Here is a 13873-nt window from a genome sequence, read left to right on the forward strand (position 1 = left end):
AAGTTACAGGAAGCAAAGAAACCTGCGACTATGGTGTATGTTTGGAAATGGAAAAGATTTTCTAGTTGGTGCTGTATTAAGAACTAAGACCCTTTTAAGGTTTGCTTTCCTGTGGTTTACATTTGTGTGAGTTATCCTCTGGCCTTTCTTATTCTTCTGTCAAAGATCAGTCAAAGCAAACAATTTCCAAATGGTTGTCTTGTGCTGTTTTGTTTTGCTATTCTTATTTTATCAAATCAGTTTCAGGCAGTGCCAAGGCACATTCTACCAAGTCTTTGCTTCTGTGTTTTTTTTAAGGGGTGGACTCTAGAAGCAGCAACATGGTCATCTGTACATACTTTGCAGTACACTGCAAACTAGACTCCTTTTTCAGGTCTAGAGCAGTCTCTGCTAAGACCGGTTTCCAATGGTTCCAGGACCTTCATCCTTCCTCCTCCCAATTCTTGTAAGCAGTTGTATTTTATCCATATATCCAAAGCTATTGCATCAGTAATCTAGTGATGAACATAGCATAGTTTTGTAAGGAAACTTGCCATAACCGTAGATTTTTGAATGGATGACTGCTGCAGTAGCCACTTTCTCACCCCATTTCCCTTAATTTTGTTGCTAGGGTGAGAGCATTGGTTTCTATTTACTTAGCATTGCTCTCCTTCAGGGCTGTAGTTTCCCTGTTTCAGCTGACATGAAAGCTGCAACCGGCTTGATGCCTTGACCATTGATTTTCTTCAGCCCTTCTCATGCTGTTAATTGGGCGCATGGATGGTGCCCTTAAGTTTCGGAAGCTGACTGCTGGTTATATCTTAGGCAGGGGTGTAGCCCATATAGCTAAGGCTACCGTAGCAGTGATCTATTGAAACATCTACTGTTATGGCAATTTACTTACACAGCTGCACTTACTGTAGTCTAGATCTCCACTCCAGGAGTAAAAGCATCCTTTGGTAAATCTGTACTACAGAACACCACTTTTCTGAGCGTGAGGTTTTATCCCTTTACCTCCTGTCTTCCTTTTTCCTGGTGGACTTCGGGATACTGCTTTAATTTTTACCTTGATGTCCACCAACTACATAGGGCCCTTTAATATAAGACTGGGGGGGGGGCGAGAGAAGAGACGGTCACATTGATGATCTCTCAGAACATCCTCCCCTCTTCTGGAGAGGTTTTACCCTTCCACTAATTACTTTTTTTTGGAGCGGGGGGTGTTCACTTGATTTTAATGTAACTTTATTTCTCTTATTAAAGGTTTGCTTCCAGTGTTCTCATGCTTGAATGAGCTCAATAATTTGGGATTCGGGGACTGGAAGCACTCTTTTGCGTAATAAAGGGATACTTCAGCGTGGTATGGCAGGCAAGGTGTGCCCATGCTCAAGACACTGGAAGTTGGGCTGCAGGACTACCTAGGTCATCACGTGTTGTCCTGTAGATGGCTGATTGATATGATGAGTATTCTAATAATTCTTTTTTTTTCTTATGACTTCATAACCAAAATATTTGCTCCTCACATGGCTGCAGAGAAAATTTTGATAGTATAGATGTAGTATAATTAGGCATTGTGTAATAAGTGCTGACATGGGTACAAGTGGGCTCGGATGAATGTTTTGTGCAAGAACTGGTCAGCCACTGCACCAATCTTGTTGTTTTCCTTCTTGAGCCACATAGCAGCATCTTTTAAATTGAGTTCTAATGTAAATGCACAGTTAAGCTCTGCAGTCTGTATCAGTGATGCCCTTATTTTTAATTGCTCCCGTGTTCTGAATTTATATTTTTCAGGTTGGACCCCCTTACATGAAGCTTGTAACATGGGTTTCTGTGATGTTGCAAAGGTGTTAATAGCAGCAGGCGCTGATGTGAATACTCAGGGACTGGATGATGACACCCCGTTACATGATGCTGCCAGCAGCGGACATAAAGATGTAGGTACAATTCATAATATCCGTTTAATAAAACCAATATAGTTACTGGTGCCAAGAAGAATACTGACGGACTTTTACAACTCTGAAGTCATCCTGTTCCAATACCACCTAACCAGCAGCATCAGAAGTCTGTTCATTATTTCCTTAGTATTATAACAAAGAAGTAAATGTAAAACAGTAGTGTTAACTATTCTGTTACTCCTGGTTACCAATGTATATTTTACATCAACATAATCTAAGAACTTTACTGATGACATAGTAAACCAACGCCCCATCCTCATGAGTTGGTGGTAGATCGAGGTGAATGTAAATATCCCATGGCAGTTATCAAAAAGTGTAGGGGTTATTTATTTATACATCTGTTTAAAATGTACATATCTACAAGAAAATAAACGTAGATTAAACATTATTTTCCTTCATTGCTAACATCTCTTTACATATGTGTAGACCCCTACTCTTTTTTTCCACAACCACCACTTAATTTTCCTTATCATATTTGGTAACATAATCTTCATTTAGTCTCTCATTTCAAATTATTCATATAATACAAAATGTTTATCTAAATTATTGACATTTTTTACTATGTATTCCATAAAAAAATATATTCGATCATATTCATCTGATTATAATCTTGAAATTCTTTAACTATTTTATTTTCTGTTAATTTTTTCCCATATTTTTTAACTCCTTTACGTATTAAAAAGAATGTTCTGTTTCTAACTGTCCACAAAAAAAAAAAAAAAAAAATTCTGTCATTTATTTTTTCATAAGGCATATTTCCCTTTATTGGCAGCTTACTAATTTGCAACTTCCATAAGAAATCCTGACATTCAGTATTCTTCTTACATCCTTATTTATTTCCATTATATTTTTCATTTTTTCTATCTTTAAATGTTCCGGTGTATTCATACAATAATTTTGCAATGTTATATTTTTATACCATATTTTCCCATTTCCTTCTATTTCTTTTATCTTTAATTTCCACAAATGTATTTTTTCTTGATGCATTCTTATGTCTTCATTTCTCCATTTTCTCTCCCTTTTGTTCATTTTAATTTTATCCCATTCTTTGTATTTCTCCTTAAATATACTTATTGACAATTTATTTTCTTTTCCATTTATCCATACCAAAACCTATATCAATTCAGTAAAACTCCATATACTATTGTATTTAGTAAACCTAACCACCCCCATCCTCCTTTTCCATGTACAACACCCCTTTTTCACTGGATTTAATCTGGACCCCCAGGTAGATTGGAATATAATTTCGATAAACTATTTCTCCAGATCTCGTAGTATCATATATACACTGGGGGTATATATATATATATATATATATATATATATATATAAAGGACAATCCATACCTTCAAATGTGCTTTTTATTAAAGGACAATCCATATCTATTCCACATAATACCAAGTCCTTTTAAATCTCTCAAACTTTTCTCCCATTGTTCCTTCAATATGTTACCTTTTCCAACAGCAATTCCTATAAGCAATTTCCTTTGAAAACTGCATTCCTTCCAGTTCCTCATCTCCAAACTCATACATTTTTCTTTCATTTTTAGTCCAACCTATTGCGATTTATCATTCACATTCATAGCTACCTTTTTCATTACTTTCCCATTTTTAGCTGTTCTAAATCTGAAGTTATTGTCTTCATTTGATCTTCAACCAGTGGGACACGATCCATCATGGATCCAACTTGGCTGCCTTTCTCCAGCATTTGATCCGTGCTCCAAGCTCCTCCCCTCTTCATAATGCCCTTGTCTCCTTCCCCCCTTCAGATCTCATTTGCCGTGCTCCTGTAACCATCGTGATCCATTGGCTCTGAGCTTTTTGGGTAAATATGTTTCTTTTTGTCTGTTCTAGTTCTTCTTTCTGCCTAGGAATTCTCTTTTCTATCTTTCCTATCTCCTCTCCACATTTTTCCGTCAGTTGGAAAAAAAAAATCCCCTTTCTTTCTGTTTTGTCTCTAGTGTGCAAGTGTATTTTTTTTTCTCTGGTTTGGGCCTAGCTCCGTCTTTGACTATGTCAGAGACTCCCAAACCTGGGTTTCGCAAGTGTATGGAGTGTGGCCACAAGCTTTCCCCGACTGATGGCCACACCATATGTGTTGAGTGTCTAGGGGTTGCCCACCTTGATTCCTCCTGCTCAATCTGTGCCGGGTTCAATCCCCGCACATTGATCGACAGGAGGAGCAAATGTATTCTAAAAGGCCATCTCCCCCCACCTTCTGTGGGGACCCGGGCCTCATCTTCCACTACTACGACCTCTGCCCATTATTTTCCATAAAGTATGGTCTGTCGAATCAAATGCTTTATCAATATCAGCCACTATTAGATCTGATGTCGTTTTCATTCTTTCTCAACCTGTGGGTTTCAGGTCTGACCTCTGATCCAGTTCTGTTGCTTTCAAAAGCTTATGCTCCGAAGCTTAGGCCCCTCCCCTACCCATAATGTATCATCCCCCCAGTTAGCTCAGATCTCATTTGCTGCTCTTAAGAGAAGCATTGCAGTCTGCTGACTCGAGCTCCTTGTGAAAAGTTTTTTTTCAGTCTTCACCTAAGTTGTTACTTTTTCGTGTAATTTCCTTTGCAATCTATTCTACTGTACCTCCTTAACACTATGTTTCTGCCTGTAATATTAAAAAAAAAGTCTTAGTTGTAGTAGTCTTGCATCCACTGGAGCATTCTTGGTGGGAATTGTGTTTTCCCTTTTTTTCTCCCTCTTCCTTTCCTAGTATTGTAGGATGCTTGAGAAACCTTTAGGTTTCAAAAAGTGCACTTTCTCTGGGCAGAAGATTCCCTTATCTGATGCCCACAGGGAATTTTTATTTATTTGTTGACTGGGAAAGTCCACTAGGTCAGAAGCCCATTTTCAGTGGAGGCCCAGAGAGATAAGCTCCACAGTTAATCAAATATTATATGAATAAATACAAAATGAAAGAGATGTATGGATACTTAATAACATACTTTCAATCACAGAAGAATACGTATATTGTCTCGGCGTTGCTCACCTCAAAGCCTCCTGCTTAATCTGCAAGAGGTTTCATCGGAGAGCACTGGCCAACAGGAGAAATAAACTCATTTTGAAGGGCCTTTTACTTCCTTCGGCCCCGTCTGCAGGTTCTCCTTCAGGGGCTCAAACCCCTTCCAAAAACCATACAGAAGACAGGGAACACAGAAAACGTTCCTCAAGAAATCTGATTCCTCATCCTAGGATGAGCCTCCAACCAAGGCTGCTAAGGTATCAAAGGTGCAAAAAACGACTTGAGGGTACAGCTGAGTGCAAAAGAAAAGGAACTGAAAGAAATACAAGTAATTGCCCTCAGCTTGCACAGCCAAAGACTTTTAATACAATAAAATAAAAACCTAAAGTAAGTGCTTTCACGACCACAAACTGTCGTTTCATCAGACAACTAACAACTAGAAGGTACATCATTATATACAGCATTAATTGCATCATTGATTAATTGATCAGCTGGTGTATTAAAGGGCATGGTCAAGCATTTTTAACAAGCACCGATAAACTGCTGAAAGCACAAAAAAACTTAAAGCACGTTATGTTCTTTAATCAGATAAACTAAAAGTTTTTTTAATGTTTAAGACGTGTCAGTTTTAAAAAAGGTTTTACAGAGAAGGCACCATTTGGGCCCGGAAATCTCTCTGCATGTAGTAGGAGAATCCATTTTTGTTCAGCTGCCTCAGTGATGCTATCAATATCTCCTCCTCGGGGGTTGGCATCTATAACTTGAATGACAAAAAACCTAAGAGTATGTGAGGAATCTGTTTGCATTGCATGATTGGCTAATGCATTACTTTCTTTCTGATTTCTGATATCCTTAATGTGTTCCAATGTCCTGTCCTTCAATAACCTGTTTGTTTTCCCTACGTAAAATGCATGACATTGTTTGCAGTAGGCAAAATATACTATGTTAGTAGTTCTACAATCAGCATAGTAATTGATTCTGATGGTAACATTCTTGAAGGGGTGTGTGTAAAGTGCATTGGAATAAATATATTGACATGCAGAACAGTGTCTGCAGGGAAAAGTACGTGTTCTCATAGTCACAAGTCTTGCTGATGGTGATTCGATTGCAAAGATGTTGCAATGTTTTATTATTTCTAAAAGCAAATGCAGGTTTATTACTAATTTTGCTCTTTAGCTCGGGAACTTCTTGTAGGATGTTCCAGTTCCTTTTTATAACATCACAGTAGCCATTAATATCACTAAAGTATTGAAAAACAATTCTACAGTCGTCACTAGTGAGTGTTACTATCATTAATATCACTAGAGTATTGGAAAAACAATTCTAAAGTCGTCACTAGTGAGTGTTACTATCATTAATATCACTAGAGTATTGAAAAACAATTCTACAATCATCACTAGTGAGTGTTACTATCATTAATATCACTAGAGTATTGAAAAACAATTCTAAAGTCGTCACTAGTGAGTGTTACTATCATTAATATCACTAGAGTATTGAAAAACAATTCTAAAGTCGTCACTAGTGAGTGTTACTATCATTAATATCACTAGAGTATTGAAAAACAATTCTAAAGTCGTCACTAGTGAGTGTTACTATCATTAATATCACTAGAGTATTGAAAAACAATTCTACAGTCGTCACTAGTGAGTGTTACTATTCTTTTCATCATTAGTTGCATCTCTAAAATAAGGTTTGCAGCGGTCCTAATTAATGGCATCATTAAGTATCATATACCATCTGGTCCAGCTGCTGACTTTACATTTACTCTCTTCATTACCTTTTCTAATTCTGTTACTGTCATTTGTTTTTCCATTTGTTTCTTTATTTTTTCTGTATACTGCTTTACCCTGCACTGTTCTTTCCTTTGTATTTTTCTTTTTTATCATTTTCCCCGCTCGTTATACCACTGTCTTCCTTTACTCTTTTACTTAAATATGGTGACACTTCCTTTCATTCTTGTAAAATTGCTTATATAATAAATCTTCAAGTTTTTCTTGATTGTTCTGATAAATCTCTTCATTTCTAAAATATTCCCTTTCATTGCTATCAAGACTACATAAAGCAGCTTTTTGCATTTCTTTGTAATCCCTTTTCCTTTCTGTCTTGTATCATTTTCCCACATTAAATACATTCTTTTATATTTTTATTTAAATATATACACAATTATGACCAGTTTCTGAAAAAAAATCTCTCATTGTCAAATGATCTTTCCATAGTTCTAACTTCTCAAACTTTTTCATTTCACTCCTTTTCATTAATTCTGTTAATACCTTTTTGTCTCTTGTTTGTTTATTTTCATCTATGTCAATCCATATAGCCAAATTATCAGAAAAACATAATTTCCACTGCTTACTTTATTAATGTTCTCATAGTCTTTGATGATAAAAATAATCTGTCTCCTTTTTTAATTTTCCTCTCGGATGTGTGTTTATTCAACTTCCATAACTCTAAATCTCCATATTTTATTATTTCTCCCATTACTTTTTTCTCTGCTTTTTATGTCTTGTATCATAATTAGTCTCCTGTTATTACATCCATATTTACCTTAACACAATCCATTATCTTTCTTTTCTGGTCTTTTTTCTTTCTTATGTCTTATATCACAATTAGTCTTCTGTTATTATTATATCCATATTTACTATAACATAATCCATTAGCTTTTGAAATAATTTTCCTTTCTTTATATATCAAGTATGTATATAGTACTCTTAATCTATACACTTTCCCTTCCCACTTTTTTTTAAAATCCACTCCCATTAATCTCCCTAGTTCAGCTAAAGTATAATCCAAAATTTGTATTCCCTTCCGATATACTGCAGCGATCCCTGAACATTTTTCATTACCCAAATTCCATATTATACCCCTTGTACATAATATTTCTCTGTTCTCTTTCTTTACTTAATAGTCTGATATCCTCCAGTGCCATCATATCTGCCTCACACGTATTGCACCATTCTAGCACTCCTATTCTACTTATTGCATTGATAGATACAATCTGAAGATTTTGTTGTCCTTTTGTTTAATTTACAATTGTTTATTCATCCATTACCTTTCTTTTTAACTTCCATTCCTATGTGCTAGAATTTTATTTTTCTATGTTTGACCCTTTTCCCAGTTTGAGCTTTTTTTTTTAACCATTCTCCAATGTATTTCTTCTACATCACTAACATCTGTCTCACTATCCCTCTCCCCATCTACTTGTGTGTTATTTCTTATTGGCTTATTTTGTTTTCTTTTCTTTCTTTCTCACAGTCCATCATACTTGCCCTGTTTGCTTTCATTTATAACACATTTTCACAGTTTTTAGCATCATGACCAGTGTCCCCACATAAATTAACATCTGTTTATCCCAATTGTTTACAAGATGTCCCCCCTTCCCACTTTTATTATCCACAATATTTATCCACAGCCGTATTACCATCAACATTTTCATGCTCAGAATGTGTACTATTTTACAATTTTCCATTTTTAAAATCACATTACAGTCCCAAGAAACTTGTCCATAGTCCTCTGTTGTTTATAACTTTGGAAATGTCCTTTACTTTGTTACAAAAATTCTTTATCAAATACTTCTAAACAGTCTCTCCCTATCTCAGTTTCAGTTCAGAATTTAATATTAACTTTTTTTTTTGTGCCTCTTGGAAAAGTCTGAACAACATATTTATTCTATGGATACATTTCTTTTTTCTTTTCATATTTATCCAAAAAAGTTTTTAAAATTTCAGCAGTCTCAAAATGTAACAGTAAGTGTCTTTCATTATTCAAATGGAAGCTCTCACCTTTATACCAAAAGCCACAACAATCTTGGCCCATACGTTATACCAGTCCGTTTCCAACTTTTCATTGCATTGAATTCACTACAGACTTTTTTTTTACCACTTCTATCGTCTTCCTTTCCCTTCTAATTTCTTTTTGTTCTCCAACCATCTTCGCAAAAGATCTTTTCTTCATTTTCTGTCCTTCCTTCTGATTTATTTTCTCCATTTCACCATACAATATTTCTTTCCTTGTCGCTGGCTCACTCTGCTCCACTAAGTCTTTTAAATATATCATCCTGCAACCCTCCTGACTGGAGGGTTGTAATTATAATCCCTTTGTCTCGTACGTCTTACTTAATCTCCTCAAACAGCTCCCTTCGATACAAGTCCTCTGTATCTTCCACATAATCTCCTTCCCCTTTTTCCATCTATTCTCTTGTAGCAAAAAACACCTCTTTGAAGTCCGCATTCACCTCTTCTCCATTCCGATTATCCGCCATGTTTAGGTACCATTCTCCCAGCCGCCACTGCACTAGGAATGGAACAGATACTCACTTGTCAGTCGCACACACTGCGAGTGTCGTAGCAGTAGGGGAAGGTCCCATGGTGCTCTGGCCAGATTTGTACTAGTCAGCATGAATACCACCTGAGGTCTAACCTGGTCAGCAGATTGTAAATAAATTGATTAGTAAATACTGGCCATGTGCTAATCAGTATGTCAGCAATGCACATCATTCTTAAGAGAAAGCTGTGTTGACTTGAATCGCTTGCGGTATCTTGTGTTATATTTGTTTCAGAGAAATAAAAAATGGGATTGCATTAATCTTGATAAGTAGATGCAAATCTGAATGAATAACTTCTCTTAGATTATGGGCTTGAGATTGTGTCAGTGACCTAACTGAAATTGGGTTGGATTATGCAATCTACTTGGATTCTTCTTTTGGAGAAATTTGTGTCATGTTTCTAAATAAGGCAGTCACTTTTATTTATTTTACATTTGTTTACCGGGAAAGTCCGACTGGACACAGGTGCTTTTTCAGCGGTGGCCCGGGGAGAAAAGCTCTAATTACAGTAAATACATCCAAAAATTATAAAAGTAGACAAAATACAACAATTGGTATAAAAGTAAGCAAAATACAAAATGTAAAAATGCTGTAACATATTTTATATACAGCACAAACTTTTGACAAATAACCAGACTGACTCTCTTAAGTGTATGCAAAAATTACAGTCATAGTTTGTAATTCGTAATGTAGCATGTTTTTTTTTTTTTTTTTTTTTTTTTGAGAGAGAGAATACAATTGCAGTTACACAGGTATACATATTGTCAATAAGGGTGTGAATCCTAGAATGTATTATCAAGGAGAGAAATAGGACATGAATAGGTTTATGCTCCTAAGGTAGTAGAAATGTTGGAAGTTAGCCAGGAGAGGTACAAGTGCATAGCCAATTATCAGTTAAGTGATTTCAAAAACTTTTTGAATAGTACTGTAGAACAGATGCATGTTATTAAGGATGGTAGTTTATTCCAGATTATGAGTGTGAAGTTTGAGAAGATTGAGTCACCGGCTGAATTGCTTGCTTTGGAGTAATAATTAAAACATCATTTTGATGTTCTTCATCTCACATTGCTGCAGTCCTTACAAATGGGTAGTCCGCTGTCCTAGGTCGGCCCGAATACCAAAGTATTAGGCTGACGTCGGTCAAGGCGCTTAAAACTGACATCAGGACGTCAGGGTACAAAAGCGCATGACCGACGTCATATCCTCAGTCTTTTTTGCCGCATGGTCCGATGCAGAAGCAGCGTTGCAAGTGCCGTTCGGCGTTCTGAAATTTTTCGAGTTCGGAGTTTCAGACCGAATCCAAGTTGGCTAAGTACCCCATTGGGGAATATTTTGGTTTTTTCTTGCCTCAGTGTTTTACCGGATGTCAGAAAAAGTGAATAACTGTATTTCTTGTGGGAAACAGATACCGCATAGGGATTATCATTCTTTGTGCATTCCTTGTTTGGGGCCTGAGCACGACGTTGTTGGGTGTCGCTTTTGTGCTAGGTTCAATAAGCGCACTATTACGCGAAGGTTAGATTGTGCTAGGCTGGTCTTGTAAGCGGTGCAATTATAATATGCCGCCGGACTCTCCGGCCCGCTTCTAAGAAGCGCAAAGACAAAACAGTTAAACCCAGGCAAGATGAGTCGTCCGTTCCGGACGCCGGTTCTTTAGAGGCTTCAGTGGAACCGGTGGTTCCGACGGAGACTTCTCTGGAGTCTCAGGGGGAGACTTTGATTTTGCAGGATGTGGCCTCTCAGGAGGCAGGTCAGGCTGAAGGGGCTTCTCAGGTTACTGTACTCCCTCCCTTCCTAGGGTGGTTAGGCCCTCTCCTTCTGTTTCCAAGGCTTCTCCCAGAGGCAGGCCAGGTTTAGCTTCTGTTGGTGTCACTCCTAGTTCAGCAGGGTCTGTGCCTAAGAAGCACATGCTTAAAATGGCAGAAGATTTGATTACTCTGATTAGAGGTTCTTTGCCCTCCTGATAAGAGGCCTAGGGTGGAGCCAGAATTGGGAAGTTTTGAGCAGGCTTCGGATGTTTCAGAGTCTTCGGCTGAAGACTTGCAGGAGTACTCTCCTTATTCTGATTCTGATGCAGATGATTCCACTCCTTCTGCTTCTCCTCCAGAGGATTTTTCTTTTCAGAGACACTTCATTCTATGAGGGAACATTTTAAGTGGGAAGGTCAGGACTTCTCTGATTCTCGGAAAAGGCTTAGGGAATTTTGCTTTTACCCCAACATAGGCCCTTGGCTATACCCCTGTTCTGGATGTTGTGGAAGATGTGTTTCAGAGGCTTCACTTAATCCTGATTCTCTGCCTCCTGCCTGTTAAACCGGATAGGTATTACAGGGTGCCTGAGGCTCATAAATATCTTTATAAGAGTCCTAGGGCGGACCCAGAAACTATTAGTCAGGGACCTAAGGGTGTCAAGGCCTCTGTTGTAAAAATCCGGTTCCTCTAGATAAAGAGGCCAGAGCTTTGGATAGATGGGGAAAGAAGGTCTATACATCTTCTACCTTAGCTATGAGGGCTTTGAATTGCCAGTTTCATATGTTGAAATATCAAAACTTTCTTCTTTCTCAGTTGAAGTCTAAGGTGGATGCTCTGGCGGAAGGCATTGAGTGTAAAGAATTACAAGATTTGGTGCATGTCTCTGAACAGGTGGGTAAGCATTCATTACAATGTGGTTTTGATGCTGTGCAGGCCTCGTCTAGGGTGGCTGCCACTGGTTCAGTTCTTCGCAGGCACGCCTGGCTGAAGGATCAGAATTTATCTGACCATGTTAAGACTAGGATTTTGGATGCTCCTTTGCAGTCTGATGTGTTGTTTGGTTCACCTGTGGAGTCAGTCTTGAAGAAAATGGAAGACAAGGCCAAGTCTATGCAGGCTGTTAAAGATTTTTTGCAAGTTCAGCCTCCGAAGTTTAGTAGGAATTGGCCTGCTAAGGGGTGGACGTATCCTTCTTATGATTCTCAGTCTAGGGGTAGATCTAGACGTGGTAGGGGCAGAGCTCAGAGTTCTTTCAGACCTAGAACAGGGAGTTCACCTGCACAATCTTCGGCTGAGGTCAGGGGCCAGTCCTTTCGTAAACAGGCCCAATTACCTACTTTTCAGCTGCCAGATCCTTCTTGCCTGGCAGCACCTTTGGGAGGAAGGTTGGCACTCTTCAAGGAAAATTGGATTTTGATTACCCAAGACAAATGGGTATTGGATATCATACACCGAGGTTACAAGTTTTATTTCCATACCTTGCCTCCTTTCAAAGGCATGCCAGACGTTCCTCCTCAGCAAAGACTAGAGGCTCACAAACAAATTTCTCTACTACTTCAAATAGGGGCCATACAACCGGTCCCTCTGCCAGAAGTGGGCCTAGGATTTTATTCTCGCCTGTTTCTAGTACCAAAGAAAGGGAACACGTGGAGACCAATTTTGGATTTATCTATCCTCAACACATATCTGGACATTCCCAAGTTCAAAATGTTGACGTTACAACAGCTTTTACCTCTGCTGGGCAAAGATCACTGGATGGTGACTCTGGATCTCAAGGAGGCTTACCTTCATGTTCCTATCAGGCTCAGTTGCAGGAAGTATCTGCGTTTTTGGGCTGGGACTTCTCATTATCAGTTCTCTGCATTGCCCTTTGGCTTATCTACTGCGCCCAGAGTGTTCACGAAGGTTCTGGCTCCAGTGGTAGCTTTCTTCAGGCTAAGAGGAATACAAATCTATCCTTATTTGGACGATTGCCTGATTCTGGCCCAAGGAAAGGACGAACTTCTTCATCATTTACAGTATGTGATGGCAGTGTTAAGATGCCTGGGGTATTCTGTGAACGAAATAAAGTCCAGACTAGTACCCTCTCAGGACATGTGCTTTCTTGGTGTGAGACTGAATACAGCATCCCAGATGGCCTTTTTGACCCCGGACAAACAAAAGAATCTTTCTCTTTACTTCCACCAATTGTCTCGTCAGTCCAGGCTGACTGCAAGGACAGTCCTTCAAGCCTTGGGGTTCATGGCATCTTGTATTCTGGTACTTCCCAATGCCAAACTGCATATGAGGAAGCTACAATGGTATCTCAAAAATGTATGGACACAGCACTGCCAAGATATGGACACTGTCATTCAGATAATACCTTGCATTCAAAAGGAATTTTTGTGGTGGGCTCAGGAATGTCACCTAAACAAGGGACTCTCTGTGACCCGGCCAGAGGCGAGTCAGATTCTAACGACATAACGACAGATGCCTCAGACAAAGGTTGGGGAGCTCATCTAAATGGAAAATGGGTACAAGACACGTGGCCTGCCAGACTTCAACATTTACATATCAACATGAAGGAGATGTTAGCAGTCCAATTTGCATTGATAGCTTTCAAGGATTTACTTCTTCCAGGGCAGGTGTTGATTCAAACAGACAACACAACTGTCATGTGGTACATCAACAAGCAAGGGGGGACGCATTCGTATCCTCTATGCAGACAAGCAATGATTTTGTGGGAGACTGCTCTCAGTTTACAGCTAAATCTTCAGGCAAGGTTTCTGCCAGGAGTACAGAACTCCTTAGCAGATGTGTTGAGCAGACAAATTATGGATCCCCACGAGTGGAAATTGGATCCTCATGTATTTCAGAAATTGACAGTGTTATGGGGAACTCCAGACATAGATCTGTTCG

General features: G+C 38.6%; 1 protein-coding gene across 2 annotated transcripts in view; it reads left to right on the plus strand.

The window, feature by feature from the left end:
* ANKRD12 (ankyrin repeat domain 12) overlaps positions 1-13873 on the plus strand; it is a 1254496-nt gene that overhangs the window by 838493 nt on the left and 402130 nt on the right. For both annotated transcript variants that reach the window (XM_044066536.1, XM_044066537.1), the window contains one exon: positions 1768-1910. In XM_044066536.1, coding sequence (XP_043922471.1) covers positions 1768-1910 — 143 coding nt within the window. The remainder of the gene's footprint in view (positions 1-1767; positions 1911-13873) is intronic.

Source organism: Protopterus annectens, chromosome 3.part1 (genome assembly GCF_019279795.1).
Source record: "Protopterus annectens isolate FY-2018-M chromosome 3.part1, PAN1.0, whole genome shotgun sequence".
Lineage (NCBI taxonomy): Eukaryota > Metazoa > Chordata > Ceratodontiformes > Protopteridae > Protopterus > Protopterus annectens.